A 24,504-nucleotide genomic window follows, 5' to 3' on the forward strand; every position below is an offset into this window, starting at 1 on the left:
AAGACACCGATGTAGAAAATGGACTTGAGGATGCAGGGAGGGGGAAGGGTAAGCTGGGACGAAGTGAGAGAGTGGCATGGACATATACACACTACCAAATGTAAAATAGATAGCTTGTGGGAAGCAGCTGCATGGCACAGGGAGATCAGCTCTGTGCTTTGTGACCACCTAGATGGGTGGGATAGGGAGGGTGGGAGGGAGACGCAAGAGGGAGGGGATATGGGGATACATGTATGCATATGGCTGATCCACTTTGTTATACAGCAGAAACTACATTGTAAAGCAATTTATTCCAATAAAGATGTTATAAAAAATAAAATTAAAAACAATAAAGATATTAACACCACTTTTATAGATAAGTTAACTGAAGCTCAATGAAACAAACTGTACTTCCTTTAGACATATAATCAGATTTCCACAATACAATTCAGTAATTTTAATAGTTGAAAAGTAAAAATATTCTTTTACCTGAGAAAGACATTCACCACACCAGTATCTACGTAACATACGGATTAATAAAGTTCAGTGCACAAAATTAAATCTCTAAGAAGCATTAGCACAGAACTTTTTTACTATTTATTTTAGTATCTTTTAATTTTATTCTCTTTTTAGAAGAGCTGAGGAAGAAAAATCATCAGTGTAACTTTAAAGAACATGTAGTATAATTCAATATTCACATAGATATTCTCTTAAAGCCTCTTAGATAAACTCATCCACATAATAGAAATTAGAATACTTGACTGTAGAAAAATTATTTCATTTTTGTGACATATTATAATACAGTCTATCAAAGAAAACATCTTTTGTTCCTTAAAGGCATTTGCAGTTTTGATGCTTGCAACGAAATTTGGTATCTCAGTTGTGAAGCACAATTATTACTCCAACATTTTAGAAGACTGGCGCACGAGCTTGTTGCATATTCTACGGCCCAATGAAATCCAACAACCTAATGTTACTTGATTTTACATACGCTGACCTATTTAACAGTTTTGGTTATTAAAAGAAAAGAATAAAATTAAATAGTTATTTTTTTTAAAAAAACTAATCAGGTTAGTAAAACAGTGAAATAATCTTGTACCTATAAACCAAGAATAAAAGACTATTTTTGTGCTTAGTTTTCTTTATATAAAAATGCTACATAAATAGGACACATATACAACTTCACTATCAAACTACTTACTTCCTTTGAGTGATAAAATTATATTATTTCACAACTTGATATCGGTCACTCTTCACTGAGAATCGATTGTTATTATAATCAGGAAATCAGTAACCATTTTATTTTGGCTCTCAAGATTGCGTAATGAATATTTTTCACATTTTAAATTTTCCAGGAGTGTCCTATGCTTTATGTGTACATGTGTTTTGTCAGTGACCCTGTGCATTCCCCTGACACATCATCTAAAATATTATAAAAATCAATAATGCATTTTCTAGCTAAGGAATTTTAAAATTTCAAATGCATGTCATTAATTATTTATTATCAAATTCTTTTAGTTCTCTCTCTTTGGGAAAATACTAGATTTTTTTCCTTTTGTTATTCAGGGCATCTCCCATGTCCTCTCAGTTTCCAAGACTCAAACATTCAAGAAGCAATTGCATAGAATTTTAATTCCTAGTCTCACCAAGAAAAAAATTAAAGCATAATTGTATTTACTAACAACGTACACCTTTCACGTTTATGGATATAACAAACATAATCCTTTTTCTTACTATTGGGTTGGCCAATAAGTTTGTTCAGGTTTTTTGTAACATCTTACGGAAAAACCTGAAGGAACTTCTTGGCCAACCCAATATACGGCATTCATTCTACTTCATTCTCTTTTATTCTTTTCAAACTCTTAGTGGTTACCAAAGACATTGATTTCAAAGGCAACTAATAAGTTACAATCTGCACTTAATGAAATGGTAAGATAGGAACTCAATTATAAATGTATTTTTCCTAAAAGTCCTCAAAATAAGTAACAGTTCAGTTCAGAGAGCACAGTGTTGTTCTGGTGACTGAAGAGGTAGGACACACAGAAGTTTCTTATTTGCAAGCAGAACATGTTGCAGAAGAGGCACAGAGAAACCAAAGATGAAAGGAGAAAGGAAGAAATGAATCTAGAAGGGTAGCATCACTGAAATTGCCGGCCTCAGGAATCAAGCTGAGTAACAAGAGCAGTGAGGATTCTGTGATATTAAAAAGGCTGAAAGAATTAAAAGGGCTAAAAGTAATGATGAAGATCAAGAAGCAGGATCAGGAACAAAGAAGAAACAAAGCATTTCTATTGATAAATGATAACAAGGTCCAATGTAAAGATGTACTTGAGGCTACAGGTGAAAAAGTTAGAAGATCACCATCAGGAAAGTAAAAGGACAACCCACAGAACTGCAGAAAACATTCACAAACCATGTATCTGATAAGGAAATTGTATCTAGAATATATAAAGAATTCTCAAAACAAAAAGATAAAAGAACCAATTCAAAAATGAACAAAGGACTTGAACAGACATTTCTCCACAAAGATATACAAAGAGCCAACACCATTAGACATGAGGGAAATGCAAATCAAAATCACAATGAGACACTACTTCATAGCCCCTAGGACAAACCAGAACCAGAAGGACAGGTAATAACATTATGGTGAAAATGTGGGAAAAACTGGAATCCTCATATACTACAGGTGGGAATATACAATGGTACAGCTGCCTTGGAAAACACCCTGGCAATTCCTCAAAAGGTTAGAGTTACCATATGACCTAGCATTTCTACTGCCAGAAATACACCCAAGAGAAATAAAAGCATATGTCCACACAAAAACTTGTACATGGATGTTCATCGCATCATCATGCATAAATATCAAAAGTAGAAACCACCCAAAAGTCCAACTGACAAATGGATGAACAAAATGGTATATACATACAGTGGAATACTGCTTGACAATAAAAAGAAACTCATATATGCTATAATATGGATGAACTTCAAAAAAGTACCCTAAGTGAAAGAAATCAGTCACAAAGGACTGTATTTTACATGATCTATTTACATGTAATGTCCAGAATAGGCAAATCCATATAGACAAAAAGCAGATTAGTGTTTGCTTATGGCTTGGGGAGATGGAAGGCTTGGGGAGTGATGGCTAAAGAATGTGGGACTTCTTTTGGGGGCAGTGAAAATGTTCTAAAATTGATTGTGGTGATGAATACAGAACTCTGAATATACAACAAGCCAAATACTGCATACCAAAAAAAAGTGAATCATATGGTAGATGAATTATATCTCAATAAAGATGTTTTGAAAAAAAGACTGAACAGAAGGAATGGGAAGGAGAAGAGAAACCAAGTTAAAGCATTTCTGGCATATGGTAGAGGGGTAAACCTGGGCAAAGGCATGAATGTGGAAGCGAATGTAATTTTTAAGGAACACACAGACTATACCACAGTGTTTAATCCAAATGAAAAAACTGTGTTGACTTGTGTTAAAGAAACAGCTATTAAAGAAAAAAGGATAATACAGGAGAATTCTATCAAGTCAGAATTATGCTCAATAGATACAGAGGGAAAAGCCACTAGAATCATGGACAGGAGAAAACTGGATGCTATGCGTTAGTAACTATCAATAACAAGATAGCAAGAAGTAGGAAGGTAGGCTGGGGCAAAAGATTATGATGGAAGGTGAGGCAGAAACATTGAAGACAAGCGCTTAGCTTCGAGTCAACTGTAAAATAGAAGAATGTTTCTTCTTCCAAACATTATCAGAATATAAGTCTGAGAAGTCTAAAAACATACATAGCCTGCATAATCACTCCATTAATATAGTAAATGAGAACTAGTTGCAATGTAAAGCAAAGGATCACTGGTTAAACCAAACACATTAAACAAAGCTTAACACTGCTGAGGGTTGTCTACTGACCGCCCACAGATGTAAGATAATAAAATGCTAACAACTTTATACCTTAAATATATATTTCCTGGATCTTAAGACAGAAAATTTAGAGGACAATATAAGCAAGCACTGTACTAAGACTAAAATAAACAGAATAAGATTTGGGGGGGGGGGGCAAAAAAAGACATAAGAAAACTAGACACTTGGAAATCTAGCTTTTTAAAAATATTTTAGCTGATTCTTGTAATTCATCTATGATAAATTTTATAGCTGCTTCATTTGATAAAAATAAGATTCCTTGTCAAAGAGATGAATCTTCCTAACATTGTTCCACTTTCCTCCACTCCCTTAATCTCCAAAAAATTTGTTCTACTAATTTTAGATTTCTCAGTGTCAGAACATCAGGTTATTAATCACTTAATCTGTGATTACTTGTCTGTTCCACTTTTTAAGACCTATGCCAGCATTCTATTAGGAAAGAATATTTTCAGAGTAAGAAATTTTTTAAAAAATGTTTTTGCATAACACAGTCCATTTGATAAATTCAAAGAAGGAAATATGGAATTAGTTTGTCAGAATAAAAATTATAAACTAAGCACCATCAAAATTTAATATGAATTTTTAGGCTATCTAAGCCAGTTGACAAAAAACAAAAATTTTAAATAAAGGAAGATTAACACTGTGAGACAGTAAACCAAAAAAAAAAGACAAAGAAACAAAAACTCTGGAGAGAATATCACAGAAAACAGAAACCTGACAAACAAAAACATGAATTAGATAATTTCCAACAGTGATAAATGCTATTGCCAATGAAGGCTTCACTATAGGCATTATGGGTGAGGATCTGAAAGAAAAGCTTTTGTACAGTAACTCCACATAAAATAATGGCCATAACAATGGCAATAACATAATGCTTTAGCCTATTAGGGCTGCTATACCTAAATGCCACAGACTGAGTAGCATATAAACAAGAGAAATTTATTTCTCTCAATTCTGGAAGCTGAAAGTCCAAAATCAGGGTGCCAGCATGGTCAGGTTCTGGTGAGAACCTCCTCCTGCTGCAGACTACTAAATTCTCATTGGGTCCTCAGATGGCAGAAGGATCAACGGAGTTCTTCTGTGGCCTCTTTTAATAAGGACATTAATCTCATGTGTGAGGACTCCACCCTCGTGATCTAATCAACTCCCAAAGGCCCCCCCAGTTCCTAACACCATCACATTGGGCATTAGAATTTCAACATATGAATTTTGGCGGGACACATTCAGACCACAACACATAATTTAGTCCAATTAAATATACATCAATTTAAAACATTTTTTTAAATGAGATAAAATTCATATAACACAAAATTCACCCTTTTAAAGTGTACAATTAAGTAGAATTTAGCATATTCACAAGTGTGAAAACGTCACTACTAATTCGAGAACATTTTCATCAATCTGAAAGAAACTCATGCAGTCATTCCCCATTCCTCCTTTTCCCCAGACTCTGGCAAACACTAATCTACTTTCTGTATCTGTGTATTTGTATATGCTAAGCATTTCATAAAACTAGAATCAAAATATGAGACTTTTTGCATCTGGCTTCTTCTACTTAGCATAATGTTTTCAAGGTTCATCCACAGCATGTTATCAGTACCTCATTCCATTTTATGTCTGAATAATATTCCATCATAAAGATATAACACATTTTGTCTATCCATCCATCGGTTAAAAGACATTTGTGTTCTATCCACCTTTTGGCTATTGAGAATAATGCTATGTGAAATCCTTTATATGTGGACTCTAAAAAGTCAAATTCATAGAAGCAGAAGCCAGAATACTGTTTACCAGGGCCAGGAAGTGGGAGAAATGAGATATGTTGGTCAAAGGGTACAAAATTGCAGTTATGTAGGATAAGTTCTAGAAATCTAATGTACAGCATGATGATTTTACTTAATACTGTAACGTATACTGGAAATTTGTTAAGAGTAAATTTCAGGTGCTCTCACCACAGGAAAACAATGTAACTATGTGAGGAGATATATATGTTAGCTTGACCCTGGTAATAATTTCACCATGTATATCAAAACATTCTTAAATTGTTGCATACCTTAAATATATAAAATTATTATTAAAAAAATATACTTTTGGAACTTCCTTGGTGGTCCAGTGCTTCCAAAGCAGGGGGCATGGGTTTGATCCCTGGTTGGGGAACTAAGATCCCACAAGCCACGCGGCATGACCGAAAATTAAAATAATTTTTTAAATAAAAATAAATAAATAATACTTTTGCATGCAAAAAGGAAAAAATAATGTTATGAATTCATGTACAAGATGTTATGTAGATATATGTTTTCAATTCTTGGGTGTATTTATAGGAGTAAAATTGCTGGGTTATATAATAATTCTACATTTAACTTGTTCAAGAACTAACAAATTGTTTTCCAAGGCAGCATCAGTTATTTCTTAAGTTAATAATTCTAACACATATATATGGAATTTAAGAAGAAAAAAAAATGTCATGAAGAACCTAGGGGTAAGACAGGAATAAAGACACAGACCTACTGGAGAACGGACTTGAAGATATGGGGAGGGGGAAGGGTGAGCTGTGACAGGGCGAGACAGAGTCATGGACATATACACACTAACAAACGTAAGGTAGATAGCTAGTGGGAAGCAGCCGCATGGCACAGGGATATTGGCTCAGTGCTTTGTGACCGCCTGGAGGGGTGGGATAGGGAGGGTGAGAGGGAGGGAGACGCAAGAGGGAAGAGATATGGGAACATATGTATAACTGATTCATTTTGTTATAAAGCAGAAACTAACACACCATTGTAAAGCAATTATACCCCAATAAAGATGTTAAAAATAATAATAATAATAATAATTCAATAGGAATAGCCTCATCCACTAGACTGTAGACAACAGAAGCAAGAAGAACTACAATCCTGCAGCCTGTGGAACAAAAACCACATTCACAGAAAGACAGACAAGATGAACAGGCAGACGGCTAAGTACCAGGTGAAGGAACAACATAAAACCCCAGAAAAACAACTAAATGAAGGGGACATAGGCAAACTTCCAGAAAAAGAATTCAGAATAATGATACAGAAAGATGATCCAGGACCTCGGAAAAAGAATGGACGCAAAGATCGAGAAGATGCAAGAAATGTTTAACAAAGACCTAGAAGAATTAAAGAACAAACAAACAGAGATGAACAATACAATAACTGAAATGAAAACTATACTAGAAGGAATAAAAAGCAGAATAACTGGGCTTCCCTGGTGGCGCAGTGGTTGAGAGTCCGCCTGCCGATGCAGGGGACACTCGTTCGTGCCCTGGTCCGGGAGGATCCCACATGTCGCGGAGCGGCAGGGCCCATGGGCCATGGCCGCTGAGCCTGTGCGTCCAGAGCCTGTGCTCTGCAACAGGAGAGGCCACAGCAGTGAGAGGCCTGCGTACGGCAAAAAAAAAAACAGAATAACTGAGGCAGAAGAACGGATACGTGACCTGGAACAGAGAATGGTGGAATTCACTGCTGTGGAACAGAACAAAGAAACAAGAATAAAAAGAAATGAAGACAGCCTAAGAGACCTCTGGGACAAAATTAAATGCAACAACATTTGCATTATAGGGGTCCAGAAGGAGAAAAGAGAAAAAAGGACTGGACAAAATATCTGAAGACATTATAGTCGAAAAATTCCATAACGTGGGAAAGGAAACAGCCATCCAAGTCCAGGAAGAGCAGAGAGTCCCATACAGGATAAACCCAAGCAGAAACACGCCGAGACACATAGTAATCAAACTGGCAAAAATTAAAGACAAAGAAAAATTATTAAAAGCAGCAAGGGAAAAATGACAAATAACATAGAAGGGAGCTCCCATAAGGTTAACAACTGATTTCTCAGCAGAAACTCTACAAGCCAGAAGGGAGTGGCATGATATACTTAAAGTGATGAAGGGAAGAACCTAGAACCAAGATTACTCTACCTGGCAAGGATCTCATTCAGATTCCATGGAGAAATCAAAAGCTTTACAGACAAGCAAAAGCTAAGAGAATTCAGCACCAGCAAACCAGCTCTACAACAAATGCTTAAGGAATTTCTCTAACTGGGAAACACAGAGAAGAAAAGGACCTATTTAAAAAAAAAAAACCCAAAACAATTAAGAAAATGGTCATAGGAATATACATATCGATAATTACCTTAAACGTGAATGGATTAAACGCTCCAAACAAAAGACACAGGCTTGCTGAATGGATACAAATATAAGAGCCATAATATGCTGTCTACAAGAGACCCAATTCAGAACTAGGGACATATACACACTGAAAGTGAGGAGATGGAAAAAGATATTCCATGCAAATGGAAATCAAAAGAAAGTTGGAACGGGCTTCCCTGGTGGCACAGTGGTTGAGAGTCCACCTACCGATGCAGGGGACACGGGTTCATGCCCCGGTCCGGGAAGTTCCCACATGCCACGGAGCGGCTGGATCCCATGAGCCATGGCCGCTGATGCTGCACGTCCAGAGCCTGTGCTCCACAACGGGAGAGGTCACAGCAGTGAGAGGCCCACGTACCCGCCCCCCAAAAAAAAAGGAAGTTGGAAGAGCAATACTCATATCAGATAAAATAGACTTTAAAATAAAGAATGTGGGCTTCCCTGGTGGCCCAGTGGTTGGGAGTCCGCCTGCCGATGCAGAGGACGTGGGTTCATGCCCCGGTCCAGGAGGATCCCACGTGCCGCAGAGAGACGGGGCCCGTGGGCCAAGCCGCTGAGCCTGTGCATCCAGAGCCTGTGCTCCGCAACGGGAGAGGCCACAGCAGTGAGAGTCCCGAGTACCGCAAAAAAATAAATAAATAAATAAATAAATAAAATAAAGAATGTTACCAGAGACAAGGAAGGACACTACATAATGATCAAGGGATTGATCCAAGAGGAACATACAGCAATTATAAATATATAAGCACCCAACATAGGAGCACTTCAATACATAAGGCAACTGCTAACAGCTATAAAACAGGAAATCAACAGTAACTCAATAATAGTGGGGGACTTTAACACCTCAGTTACACCAATAGACAGATCATCCAAAATGAAAATAAATAAGGAAACAGAAGCTTAAAGTGGCACAATAGACCACATAGGTTTAATTAATATTTATAGGACATTCCATCTAAAAACAGCAGATTACACTTTCTTCTCAAGTGCGCACGGAACATTCTCCAGGATAGATCATATCTTGGCTCACAAATCAAGCCACAGTAAATTTAAGAAAACTGAAATCATATTAAGCATCTTTTCTGACCACAACGCTATGAGATTAGAAATGAATTACAGGGGAAAAAACGTAAAAAACACAAACACATGCAGGCTAAACAATACGTTACTAAATAACCAAGAGTTCACTGAAGAAATCAAAGAGGAAATCAAAAATTACCTAGGGACAATAACAATGTAAACACAATGACCCAAAACCTGTGGGATGCAGCAAAAGCTTTTCTAAGAGGGAAGTTTACAGCTATACAACCCTACCTCAAGAAACAAGAATAAATGGACAACCTGGAAGAAATGGACAAATTCTTAGAAAGGTATAATCTTCCAAGACTGAACCAGGAAGAAATAGAAAATACGAACAGACCAATCACAAGGAATGAAATTGAAACTGTGATTGAAAATCTCCCAACAAGCAAAAGTCCAGGACCAGATGGCTTCACAGGTGAATTCTATCAAACATTTAGAGAAGAGCTAACACCCATCCTTCTGAAACTCTTCCAAAAAATTGAGGAGGAAGGAACATTCCCAAACTCATTCTATGAGGTCACCATCACCATGAGACCAAAACCAGACAAAGATACTACTACAAAAAAAGAAAATTACAGATCAATATCACTGATGTAATATAGATGCAAAAATCCTCAACAAAATACTAGCAAACAGAATCCAACAACACATTAAAAGGATCATACACCATGATCAAGTGGGATTTATACCAGGGATGCAAGGATCCTTCAAAATACACAAATCAATCAATGTGATACACCATATTAACAAATTGAAGAATAAAAACCATATGATCATCTCAAGAGATGCAGAAAAAGCTTTTGACAATATTCAGCACCGATTTATGAAAAAACTCTCCAGAAAGTGGGCATACAAGGATCCTACCCCAACATAATAAAGGCCATATATGACAAACCCACAGCAAACATCATTCTCAATGGTGAAAAACTGAAAACATTTGCTCTAAGATCAGGAACAAGACAAGGATGTCCACTCTCGCCACTATTATTCAACATAGTTTTGGAAGTCCTAGCCACAGCAATCAGAGAAGAAAAAGAAATAAAACAAATACAAATTGGAAAAGAAGAAGTAAAACTGTCACTGTTTACAGATGACATGATACTGTACATAGAGAATCCTAAAAATACCACCAGAAAACTACGAGAGCTAATCAATGAATTTGGTAAAGTTGCAGGATACAAAATTAATGCACAGAAATCTCTTGTATTTCTATACACTAATGATGAAAAATCTGAAAGAGAAATTAAGGAAACACTCCCATTTACCATGGCAACAATAATAATTAAAATACCTAGGAATAAACCTACCTAGGGAGACAAAAGACCTGTATGCAGAAAAGTATAAGACACTGATGAAAGAAATTAAAGATGATACCAACAGATGGAGAGATATACCATGTTCTTGGATTGGAAGAATCAATACTGTGAACATGACTATACTACCTAAAGCAATCTACAGACTCAATGCAATCCCTATCAAATTACCAACGGCATTTTTTACAGAACTGGAATAAATCATCTTAAAATCTGTATGGAGACACAAAAGACCCCGAATACCCAAAGCAGTCTTGAGGGAAAAAAATGCAGCTGGTGGAATCACACTCCCTGACTTCAGACTGTACTATAAAGCTACAGTAATCAAGACAATATGGTACTGGCACAAAAACAGAAACACAGATTAATGGAACAAGATAGAAAGCCTAGATATAAACCCACACATCTATGGTCAACTAATCTATGACAAAGGAGGCAAGGATATACAATGGAGAAAAGACAGTCTCTTCAATAAGTGGTGCTGGGAAAACTGGACAGCTACATGTAAAAGAATGAAATTGGAACACTTCCTTACACACAAATAAACTCAAAATGGATTAGAGAGCTAAATGTAAGACTGGACACTATAAAACTCTTGGAAGAAAACATAGGAAGAACACTCTTTGACATAAATCACAGCAAGATCTTTTTTGATCCACCTCCTAGTGTAATGGAAATAAAAACAAAAATAAACAAATGGGACTTAATGAGACTTCAAAGCTTTTGCACAGCAAAGGAAACCATAAACAAGACAAAAAGACAACCCTCAGAATGGGAGAAAATATTTGCAAATGAATCAAAGGACAAAGGATTAATCTCCAAAATATATAAAGAGCTCATGCAGCTCAATATTAAAAAAACAAACAACCCAATCCAAAAATGGGTACAAGATCTAAATAGACATTTCTCCAAAGAAGACATACAGATGGCCAAGAAGCACATGCAAAGCTGCTCAACATCACTAATTATTAGAGAAATGCAAATCAAAACTACAATGAGGTGTCACCTCACACCAGTTAGAATGGGCATCATCAGAAAATCTACAAACAACAAATGCTGGAGAGGGTGTGGAGAAAAGGGAACCCTCTTGCACTGTTGGTGGGAATGTAAATTGATACAGCCACTATGGCGAACAGTATGGAGGTTCCTTAAAAAACTAAAAATAGAATTACCATATGAGCCAGCAATGCCATACTGGGCATATACCCAGAAAAAACCATAATTCAAAAAGACACATGCACCCCAATGTTCATTGCAGCACTATTTACAATAGCCAGGTCATGCAAGCAACCTAAATGCCCATCAACAGACAAATGGATAAAGAAGATGTGGTACATGTATAGAATGGAATATTACTCAGCCATATAAAGGAACGAAATTGGGTCATTTGTTGATACATAGATGGATCTAGATACTGTCATAAAGAGTGAAGTAAGTCAGAAAGAGAAAAAGAAGTATCGTATATTAACGCATATATGTGGAAACTAGAAAAATGGTACAGATGAACCGGTTTGCAGGGCAGAAGTTGAGACACAGATGTAGACAACACACGTATGGACACCAAGGGTGGAAAGCTGTGGGGGGGTGGGGGTGGGGATGTGATGAATTGGGCAATTGGGGTTGACATGTATACACTGATGTGTATAAAATGGATGACTAATAAGGACCTGCTGTATAAAAAAAATTAAATTAAATTAAAAAATTTAAAAAATAATAGTTCAATAGGAGTATACAAATTCCAAACAAGTGTAAAGAGGATATTAAGTAAGAAATAATAGCAATTTTTTAAAAAGTAGTGTAGCTATATCAGTATAAAAGGGAAGAAAACAGTAACATGATAGAAACAAAGACAAAAAGAAACTATAGTCACAAGTATAAATGGATTGAATTTACTAGCTAAAAGGCAAATTAGAAAACTTGATCTATAATATCTAGTTATACGTTATTTCCAGGACATATACCTAAAGATAAAAACACATAGGTTTTAAGTAAAGAATGCAAAAGGAATTACATCAAATTCCAACCAAACAAAAACTAATTGTAACTATGTTAATATAAGAAAAAATAGATGTGTCAAAAGGCTCTCTAAGGAATAGACTCACTACATTTAATAAAAGAATCAATTAAAAAAGAGAACATAAATATGTGTGACCTTAGGGGTATATGTTTATACACACATAAGATCTGCACACTATTTCAGGGTATTCACAGAATTCGAAGCCCTTTCATAAGCCCCAAGTTAAGAACTTCTAAACAAATGAAACATTTGTCCCATCATTTCTTTATAGAATCCTAAAAACCTGTTCCAAAACAACTGTACAATTTTACATTAGGCAATGGCTATATCAAATGAAAAGGCTCTAATTAAAATGAATTTTTTAAGAATTTATAAGATATTCCCCATAGTAAGGTCTAAACTTAAAACCTTAGAAAGCGTCATATAACAACAAAACCAGTTTTATTTTAATAAACAAATGAGGTATAAGATAAAAATAATGTTATCATTTTAAGCATGATTGCACTTAATAAAAATATATCCTTTTTGTGTCACTGCAAAAGTAACATTATTTTGAGCTGAAACAACTAAAAGAAGCAAGCCTTCTGCAATTTTTCTTGTTTATCTACAAAGTGAGTGACAAGATGAAGATAATAAACTGGCATCAAAGCAGATTTTTAATTTTCCATAGTTAATTCATTCATTCAGGGTGTAAGACTAATATTTTCCACATTAAAAAAATTAACTTGCTTATGAATTGCTAAAGTACTATAATTAAGAATTTTATTCCACTCTACCAGCATAATCAAACATATTGTATTTATACTTGACTTGGTTACCATTTCAACCATACAGACTGATCCCCTCAAAAGTTATCCAAGTAAGGCCAAAGGATGAATTGTACAAGGAGCTGGTGAAAAATAATCTCTTGCAACTACAAAATATATCCACAAGTTGGTGGCAGAGAACAAAACTGAATGGCTTAACTCATATCTTGGATTTTACACAGGAGCTATAAAAATCTGCTTTCATAGAAATACACTACAATTTAAGTTGATCATACTATACACATGAATTTGAATGATAAAATATTAGTCACCTCTAATAAAAGTTTTCCATACACTTGTCAAGAAGAGTGTGTTCTTACCTATAGTTTGGAAAACTTCATTCATCAAAGCTTCATTCACTGCTGAAGAGCTGACATTTCCAATATGAGACCAACTTTGATAAATTGCTTGCAGCAGAAGTGTCTGTGCTCTTGTAGCTTGAACTGTGAGATTTGGAAGTTCAAATATACCTTCAGTTATAGCAATCTGAGATCTTTTGGTCCTGCATAAGAAAATACAAAGCATAACAAACAATATATTAAATAACATTTATAAACAACACCATATAAAGTAAATTAGGATGCAAGGGAAGAAAAGGTATACACAGAAATTATTTTAATTAGAATTAAATCAAAGAGATACACAATTCTACTAACTTTAAATGTTTCACTATTTCAGAACCTCTAACAATAATAAAAAATAAAAATACAAACTAAAATAATGTCCACACACATTCATACACATATATTCAGCTCAAGCATTATACTTTTTAAATCAAGTCAATCATCAAAAATAACAGTGAAAATAATACTAATTAACACTTAAAATAGGATTTACTAACAGATCTGCCTTATTCCCTTTTTTAAATTTTTTTATACACTTTTGAAAGGTTAAATTCCAGTTACAATTATTACAAAATATTGGCTATATTCCCCATGCTGTACAATACATCCTTGAACTTATTTTACATCCAATAGTTTGTACCTCCCCCTCTCCCCACTGGTGACCACTACTTTGTTCTCTATATCTGTGAGTCTGCTTCTTTTCTGTTATATTCACTAGTTTGTTGTATTTTTTAGATTCCACATATAAATGATATCATACAGTATTTGTCTTTGTCTGACTTACTTCACTTAGCATAATGTCCTCCAAGTTGATCCATGTTGCTGCAAATGGCAAAATTTCATTCTTTTTTACAGCTGAGTAGTATTCCAGTGTGTGTGTGTGTGTGTGTGTGTGTGTGTGTGTGTGTGTGTGTGTACACACATTTTCTTTATCCATTCCTCTGTAGATGGACACTTACATTGTTTCCATATCTTGGTGACTGTAAATAATGCTGCTTATGAACACTGGGGTGCACATATCTTTTCATATTAGTGTTTTTATTTTTTTGGATATATACCCAGGAGTGGAACTGCTGGGTCATATGGTAGTTCTAGTTTTAGCCTTTTGAGAAATCTCCACACTGTTTCCCACAGTGGCTGCACCAATTTACATTTACAAAAACAAGTCTCAATAAAATTAAAAGGACTGAAATCAGAGTATATGTGCTGATCACAATGGAATTAAACTGTAAACTAATAAAAGAAAGGTATCTGCAAAATCCTCAAATATTTAGAAATTAAAAACATAAAATACAGTTAAGAACATAGTAGATAAAATTCAGAAAGTCACATAAGATAAAACTTTTGAAAAAGTATAAAATGATTTTAGAAAAGGACACTGATATGGATGACAGAAAATAATCAGTGTTCCTGGAGAAAAGAGCAGATAAAGAAAAAAATTCTATGGACATTCATTCCAATAAATGTAACATGGAGGAACCAGTTCTTCTCCAGAACTTCCCTTGTTTTATACTATCCTCCCACCTGTCCACTACAGACTAGTAAAAACAATCAGCGTATGTGCACTATTTAACCGTAAGAAGAATATAAAGGAATTTCAAGCAATAGTCCTATACAGTTGAGATACGGACAGAGTCTCATGTCAATTGGTTACCTTTGTATTTTCCAGGTATACTTTTAATTTCAGTCATCTTTCAAGTCAATGGGCTCCTTTTCTAGCCATTGCTACTGCAGCTGAGAACCACCTTGCTAATAAACCTAATATCCTTCAAAGTTAAGACTGGATTTTTACTTTGCAGTTCCTAGGTCTATAAAAAAAATGAGCTATAATGTTGCTGGGACTTTGTTTAGTTCTCAGATTAGGCCTAGCTGGTCTTCAAGCTTCATTTTAAAGCTGTTCTCTAGAAAATCTATAAAATCAGCATATATTTATTAATTGCCTATTCTGTAGCAGTCATGCACTAGCTACCTAGGAAGTATCTTAGCCGTTTTAAAACATCAATGAACAAAACAGAAAATTAAAATCCCAGTGTCCTCATAGTTTATATTCTAATGGGGACAGGAAACAAATTAAAAAGTTGATCAATATAAGTAATCAAATGATATAAGGAAGTTAGAAGAGAAATGCTCTTGGAAACAGAAAAAGAGAATGGAAAAACAGAGCATGGAATAGGAACTACTGAAGAGGGAGCAATTTCATATATGGTGGGTAGGTCATATTAAAAGGACAGGTTTAATTCCAAGCAAGACATGAGCAGACTTGAAGGAGGTAAGTGACAGTTGTGTGGGTATCTCTGGAGAGTGATTCAGGCAGATGAACAGTCTGTGAAAAGGTCCTGAGGTAGGTCTGAACCTGGCAAGTCCAAGCAATGGCAAGGAAGGCAGTGTGGTTGCAGCAGTTTGATAATAACCTAATTCACTAATTAAGTTGGTTTTCCATGGTTTTTATCCATAAGAATTATCTGAATAGGCTTTACACAGCCATTCATCTGAGACTGCATCGAAGTCTGACTCCATAGGGTTCACTTTCCTGGAATTTACTTTTATTTTTAAATCTCTTCAACCTCATTTTCAAAGTTTTTCATTTAAGGTACTAGAAGTAGGACATGAAATTTTTAAAATATCAATTCCAATTCTGGCGAAATCACTTATTTGTTTCATGTTTTTAGGGAAAAGATATATATAACTTCTCTGAGCTTCACTTCCCTCTTTAAAAGGCAAGTGTAATTATCCCTGCCCAATCTACCACAGATGACTATAGTGAAAATCAATTACATCTAATATTTAAAGCTTAACAGATACAAGGTTCTTTGCTAGGAACTGAAGATACAGGCACTATCTTTACACTCAAAGAATTCAGAATCTAGTTGTGAGACAAGTAAACCAGTAATTATAATTTAACATAATGAGTGCTATAACAATGTTATGTACAGGTTCCTGTGAGATACACTGAAATGGTTGAGGAAAAAATGCAGGTGTTATATTTAGAAATGACCCATAAACATGACTCTTAAGCCTCACCAGTAAAAAGGGAAATTCAAACTAAAACAATGTATGACTCTTTTAACCTCTCAGATTAGCAAAACCTCTCAGACTCTAACTCATCTTCTAGGAATCTATCTGAAAAGAATTTTCACACGAGCCTGCAAGAATACTTACACAAAGACAGTGTTTGCAGCATTATTTAAAATAGCCTAAACCTGAGAAAATCTCATCATTGAATAAATTCTGACACATTGACTTGATGCAAAACTATTCAGATATTAAAAAGAATGAAGTTAGATGAACCTACTGATATGAAAGGATATGCTGAAATATGGTAAAAATGTATGTAGTTGCATTATAATATGGTTCCATGTAATGGCAGGAAGTGGTGGGTTACCCACACATAAAAGTATGTCTGCATGTGTTTGTATGTTGAGATAAAAAATTCTGGATAGAATTATTGATAATATTCATTGCTGGAAGATGATAACAGAGGATGACTTTACGTGATCTTTTCCCTTTTTTCCCTATATAAATGTCTCTATTGTTTTGCTTGGTCCTTTGAGAAATATATATCATTATTTTTTCAAAAGAATTTAAGAGGGGGCTTCCCTGGTGGCGCAGTGGTTGAGAAACTGCCTGCTAATGCAGGGGACACGGGTTCAAGCCCTGGTCTGGGAGGATCCCACATGCCGCGGAGCAACTAGGCCCGTGAGCCCCAACTACTGAGCCTGCGCGTCTGGAGCCTGTGCTCCGCAACAAAAGAGGCCGCGATAGTGAGAGGCCCGCGCACCGCAATGAAGAGTGGCCCCCGATGGCCACAACTAGAGAAAGCCCTCACACAGAAACGAAGACCCAACACGGCAAAAATAAATTAATTAATTAAAAGCCTGAAAAAATTCAAAAAAAAAGAATTTAAGAAACTGCAATACTTCAAGAATGGACTATAGAAATCACAAACTATGTCAAAATGAATTAATTTCATAAAACATTTTTAAAATGTTTTAAAAATGAGCATTATCAATGTAACAAACTACCTCCACTCCCTGCTCCGACACTGAATTATCAAATGATTTCTTACCTTCTCATAGACATAAACTTCACCTTTAAGTCAAAGAAAGACAAATATCATGATATCATTTACATATGGAATCTAAAAAAATGATACAAATGAACTTATCTACAAGACAGAAATAGACTCACAGAGATAGAAAACAAACTTATGGTTCCCAAAGGGGAAAGGGGGGGATAAATTAGGAATTTAGGATTAACAGATACACACTACTATATATAAAATAAACAACAAGGACCTATTGTATAGCACAGGGAACTATATTCAACATCTTGTAATAACCTATAATGGAAAAGAATTTGAAAAAGAATATATATATATATATATATACATACACACACACACATATTATACAACTGAATCACTATGCTGAACCACTGTAAATCAACTATACTTCAATTTAAAACATTTTTAAATTAAAAAAAGAAATAAACTTCACTTAAAACCTCCAAAAGAGGAATTGTATCAACGAAGACAGTTGAGTAACGTATACCGAAAGTCTGTCCCTCCATAAAAGCAACACAAAAGCTGGCAAAAACTGTCAAAAATCAACTTTCTCAGAACTCTAGAAACTAACCAAAAGCCTGCAACAAACACGGGAACACGTAATAAAAATAAAGTAAAATTCTAAAAAAATTTTTAAACAGCTCAATCTCAGTAGGAACAGTGAACTCTGTGGTATTTTTATTTACCCATGTTACATCCCCTGGCCCCCAGGCTCAGCAGTAGTACCAAATAGCCCTTATCCCCAGTACGACCTGTACTTCTTGATAAACTGTTACTTGACGTCTCTGTATTCCTAAAAGATATAAATATTTGTAGGATCTCAACGTCAAGTCAGTGGAAGAGCTCTGGTACTTCTTGGTCTCATATGCATGGCTGAAAAATTAACAGCCATGACTGCCAGATTTATTAACAAATAATAAATTTATGAACTTAAAAAAAGAAATTGTGGTTGTTCGTTCTGACCTGTCTGGTGGCTACCTGGAGGACCAACTCAAAGAACCTGCTTTCTCTCTCTTAATTCAGAACTCTCCCAATACTAAAACAACTACCCAGGAGCATTTGTAGAAAACATTTACAGGCAAATGTACTGCAATAGTCCTTGCTGCCTGGAATAATAGATAGACAAGACAAGGGGGAAAAAAGAGACTAACCAAAATCTTAGAAAGGCTGGGAAATTATGCTTTCAGGAATAAAAACACTGAAAAGCTCAGACACCTTCCTGGGAATACGGAAGGCCACACACATGCTAAGCACTGTGCACTTGCAGAGAAAAGACAAGAGAAAGGCCTTAAGCTCTCACTTCTGGCTGACTTTCAGGGTATGCACAACAAGAAAAGGTGGCAGAGTTGAAAACTGCCTGGTTGAGCTTTGAAGACATTCCTTAGAAGAAGCCATGGAGGCCACATGGCAGTGGGATGAAATATTCAAAGTTCTGAAAGAAAGAACTGTCAATTAATAATTGTAATTCCAGGGCTTCCCCGGTGGCACAGTGGTTAAGAATCCACCTGCCAATGCAGGAGACACAGGTTCGAGCCCTGGTCCGGGAAGATCCCACATTCCGTGCAGCAACTAAGCCCATGCGTCACAACTACTGAGCCTGCGCTCCAGAGCCCACGAACCACAACTACTGAAGCCCATGTGCCACAACTACTGAAGCCCGTGCACCTAGAGCCCGTGCTCTGCAGCAAGAAAAGCCACCACAACGAGAAGCCGGTGCACTGCAACGAAGTGTAGCCCCAGCTCGCCACAGCTAGAGAAAGGCCACGCACAGCAACAAAGACCCAATGCAGCCAAACATAAATAAATAAATTTATTTATTTTAAAAATAATAATTATTATAATTCCGACTTAACTATTCTTCAAAAATAAAGTAGAAATCTCCCAAGAAAGTCCAGGATCAAAAGGCTTCACTTGTGAATTCTACCAACATTTAAAGAAGAAAAAAATACCAATACTCTTCAACTTTTTGCAAAAAAGAACAGAAGGGAATCCTTCCCAATTTCTTCTATAACATCAGTATTACCCTGGTACCAAAGCCAGACAAAAACAACACAAGAAAACTACACATCGATATCCCTTGTGAACATAAATGCAAAATCCTCAGTAAAACACCAGTAAATGAAATTTGGAAGAAGATTAAAAGCATTATACACCATGACAACTGAAATTTATCCCAGAAATAAAAGAATGGCTCAAGAACTCAATGCAATACATCATATTTATAGAAAGAAGAGGGGAGAAAACATGTCCATATCAACTGACACAGAAAAAGTACTTGACAAAATCCAATACTCTTTCATAATATAAAACACTCAACACACTAAAGAGAACTTCCTCAATATGATATAGGACATTTATGAAAAACACACAACTAACATCATACTTAGTGGTGAAAGGCTGAAAGCTTTCTCTCCAAGATCAGGAAGAAGTTAAGTATTTTTCTCTTGCCATTCTATTCAACATTGCAGTAAAGGTTCCAGCCACGAAACCAGGCAAAAAAAATTTTTAAGGCATTCAGATTGTAGAAAAAGACGTAAAACTATCACTACTCACAGATGACATGATCTCATACCTTGAAAACTATAAACACACACACACACACACCAATGAATGGAGCTAAAAACAAGTTCAACTAAGTTCCAAGATACAAGGTAACTACATGGAAATCAGTTTTATACCCATATACACTTAAAATGAACAATCTGACAAGGAAATTAAGAAAACTATTCCATCTATAATAGCAACAAAAAGAATAAAATACTTAGGAATAAGTATTTCACCAAAGAAGTGTAAGGCTTTTACATTGAAAACTACAAAGCACTGTTGAAGGAAATTAAAGAAGGGATTAAATAAATGGAAAGACATCCCATGTTTATTGGCTGGAAAATTTAATACTGTTAAGATGACAGTACTCTCCAAATTCAGCTATAGGTTCAATACAATCCCTATCAAAATCCCATCTATTTTGAATAAATGATTAAACTAATTCTAAACTAATTAAATTCATATGGATTTACAAGGAATCTTGAATAGTCAAAACAATCCTGAAAAAGAAAAACAAAGTTGGAAGACTCATGCTTCCCAATTTCAAAACTTACTACAAAGGTACAGCAATCAAATACACATGTAAATATAAATCAGTGCACTAGAGCTGAGAGTCTAGAAATAAACCCATACATCTATGATCAATGGACTTCTGACAAATGGTCAAGGCCAATAAGTGGGGAATGAACAGTCTTTTTAACAAATGGTTTTAGAACAACTGCATATTGAAAGACAAAAGAATGAACTTAGACCCCTACCTCACACCATATACCAAAATTAACTCAAAATTGTTCAAAAAGCTAAAACCATAAAATCTTAGAAGGAAACATAAGTGTAGTCTTCACAATCTTGGATTAAAGAACAATTTCTTAAATATGGTACCAAAAACAAAAGCAACAAAAGGAAAAACAGATAAATGGGACTTCATCAAAATTTAAAACTTTTGTGTATCAAAGGAAACTATCCAGAAAGTGAAAACACAACACACAAAATGACAAAAAATATCTGCAAATCATATATCTACGAAGGGTCTAGTGCCTAGAATATGCAAAGAATTCCCACAACTCAACAGCAAAAAGATATACAGCCCAATTTAAAAATGCACATAAACAGTCATTTCTCCAAAGAAGTTACACAAACGGCCAATAAGCACTTAAAAGAATGCTCAACATCATTAGGGAAATGAAAAGCAATACCACAAAGAGATACCACTTCACACCCACTAAGATAGACATAATAGGAGAAGAAAGAGAAAAAAAAAAGCAGAAAATAATGAGTCTTGGCAAGGATGGGGAGAAATTGGAACCTTCATACATTGGAGGTAGATGTATACAACAGTACAACCACTGTGTGTAACAATTTGGCAGTTTATCAAAAAGGTAAATATAGCAATTATATTCTTAGGTATATACCCAAGAGAACTGAAAATGTTGTTCATACTGGAGCTCATATATGCATGTTCAAAGCAGCATTATTTTTATTAGCCAAAAAGTAGAAACAACCCAAACTTGCAACTGATAAATGGATAAACAGAATGTCGTATATCACTATAAAGTAGTTATTATTTGGCCATAAAAAGTAATGAAGTACTGATACATGCCACAACATGGAGAAACCTTGAAAACACGCTAAGTAAAAGAAGCTAGACAGAAAATGCCACATATTGTATGTGGCATTCTCCATCCAGAATCACGGATAGAGTCAGGGTTTTCTTTCTGGAGTTTTGAAAATACTCTGGAGTTAGATGGTGATGATGACTGCACAACAATGTGAATATACTAAAAACCAACGAATCGTACAGTTTAAAATAATTATAATAGTAAATTTATGCTATTTTATCTCAATTAAAATTTAAAACCTCCCTGAAGTATTCAGAACTCTGTTCCTAGGAACACTGGTCCAAGCAACTAACGACTGCCCTTTCTTACTCGAAAATAACAAAATAAAAACAAAACCCTGGGATCACCTGTCTCTCTTAATTAGCATGCCTCATAATTTAAATATACAGTTACACATTAACACATCTACCACCCTGTCCATACAGCTCTCAAATATTTAATAGCAATATGTGGCTCTACCTAGATTTACCGTTCAATCCACAAGCCTGGTCACATTTTGCCACAAAATCAAAGGATTATAATAAATAGACAAGGAAATAAATATGCACTGAAGGGACTTCCCTGGCGGTCCAGTGGTTAAGACTCCACGCTTCCACTCAGGGGGCGTGGGTTTGATCCCTGGTCGGGGAACTAAGATCCTACATGCTATGCAGTGGGGCCAAAAATCTTTTTTTAAATCTTTGTAAATAAATTTTTTAAATGCACTGAATAGAAGATTCCTTAAACCAAGCAGGTAAGATAATAGAGATCAAATGAGGCAGGAGAAAAAACAATAGAATCTAATTCATAAATTTATATTTCATTATCATTACTGGTTCCTTTTGCTTTTCTAACATTGTGGCCATTCTTTACGTCACTTTCTTGTCTCTTATTACAGGTTTAAAAATTGAGTGGTGGTTCTCTTTCTACTATGTTCTCAAATTTCTGTTCAAAATTCTTGACCAAAACAAAAACAAAAGCACAACAGTTTACCAGTAGTGATACTAAGTAAACAGAACAGACATTGGAAACCTACAATATAAAAATGTATAATTAATCTAGCCACTTTATCTTTAGCCAGATATTCCTTGGTGTTTAGGAAGTCCTATGGTGTAGCAAGAGCCATGTTCTTGTAACTACAGCAATAATTACTTATAAGGCAAAATTACAGTCAGGATTCTTTTCACAAGTGGGTCTTTACTTATTTCATAAAAACTTCAGCTACTGTATATGGTACTCTTTCAAGCCATCAAATGTCACATAAAATGATTCCCAAATGGATAACACAGACTTGAATAAAAATTTAAATATATGCAAATTCAAAAAGATTAATTTATTCTACATTTTAATACTGCCCAAGAGTAGGGGACAGTTCTCTCCTTCAGGTTCAATTTAATTTAACATCAAAGGAAATAACTCACTTTACAAAAGCCAGAATTCAACAATAAACAAGTAAATTATAGCATACACGTATGGCATGTTTTTGTGGTTTATTTTCCAGCTATGACTGCAAATAAAAGTACATTTTATTATACTTCTGTTTAATATTCCAGTAGCATTTGAACTAAAATAAACCATTTATAAATGATTTGGCAATAGATGGTAGATTATAGAATGTACCTGCTAGTATAACAATATCAATGAAGAGGGGTTTTTTCCTCTTTTGTTTTTGTCAATGCTGAGATATTTCCAACAGGTTAAATAGTATAGAAAATAATAAACACCTATGTATCCATTTCATCAAACCATACCATCATACTGTATTTGCCTCAGAAATTTTTAATCAATAGCTTTTACAACTTTAAGCTATTTGGGGGGCTCATTAAAAAGTCAATGAAAATAAACAATAAAAGTAAAATTTTCCTTGTGATTTATACCACTACAAATTTATTTAAACTCGGCTTAAAATAAAACAGCTCAATAAAATTCATACTAAAATTATCTAACAACTTCTGGACTTACCTCATGTTTTTGAAATATCACTAAACCTACATTTTAACAGTTAAGTTGGTGAAAATAAAATAATTTATTTAACAAATGCCTATTTCATATATCCAGAAATCCTAGTCTGAACATATGTTCATATTACAGAATAGGTTTAAAAAACTATCAATTCAAACATTACTCTCTAGGGAAAAATAAATCCTAATGTAACTAGCAGGATAAACAACTCATTAAAACTCAACTTGGACAAACTCCAGGATAAATTTAAGGAAATAGAAACAAGTAGGTCTTGATTGTGTAGTAACGAAGACTGAAAATGAATATGCCCTAATTAACAAACACTTTAAAAGATTCTGTCTGTTCCATTTGCTGACAAATTACAATACGGAGCTGACAAAAGCTTTGGGCCAATCTGGCACTGCTATAAAAAAAATTCTTCTTTTGAAATTTTAAATAAAAAACATGGAAGTCATTCTTATTCCTCAATGCAAAGGAATTAACTTAAACAATCCATTCACACTCACAGCAGTACTATAAAATTTTTGCCATACATACACTTCAGGAACAACCATCCATTCTTTTAAAATCAACACACCTCACAGCAACTGAAGGAATATCCTCAGCAACAGCTGGATCTAAAGATTTATACAGAGTCCCCAAATGCAAGGTCTGAATGTACAAATTGGTTCCAAAAATGTATTTTTGTTATTACTCATATCCT

General features: G+C 35.0%; 1 protein-coding gene across 14 annotated transcripts in view; it reads right to left on the reverse strand.

Moving 5' to 3' along the window:
* VPS13B (vacuolar protein sorting 13 homolog B) overlaps window positions 1–24,504 on the reverse strand; it is a 795,150-nt gene that overhangs the window by 630,856 nt on the left and 139,790 nt on the right. For all 14 annotated transcript variants that reach the window (XM_089898526.1, XM_089898529.1, XM_089898532.1 and 11 more), the window contains one exon: window positions 13,611–13,792. In XM_089898526.1, the coding sequence (XP_089754652.1) occupies window positions 13,611–13,792 (182 nt within the window). The remainder of the gene's footprint in view (window positions 1–13,610; window positions 13,793–24,504) is intronic.

This window comes from Delphinapterus leucas, chromosome 17 (genome assembly GCF_059928025.1).
Source record: "Delphinapterus leucas isolate spDelLeu-1000000601 "Yukka" chromosome 17, BTC_Dleu_Yukka2, whole genome shotgun sequence".
Lineage (NCBI taxonomy): Eukaryota > Metazoa > Chordata > Mammalia > Artiodactyla > Monodontidae > Delphinapterus > Delphinapterus leucas.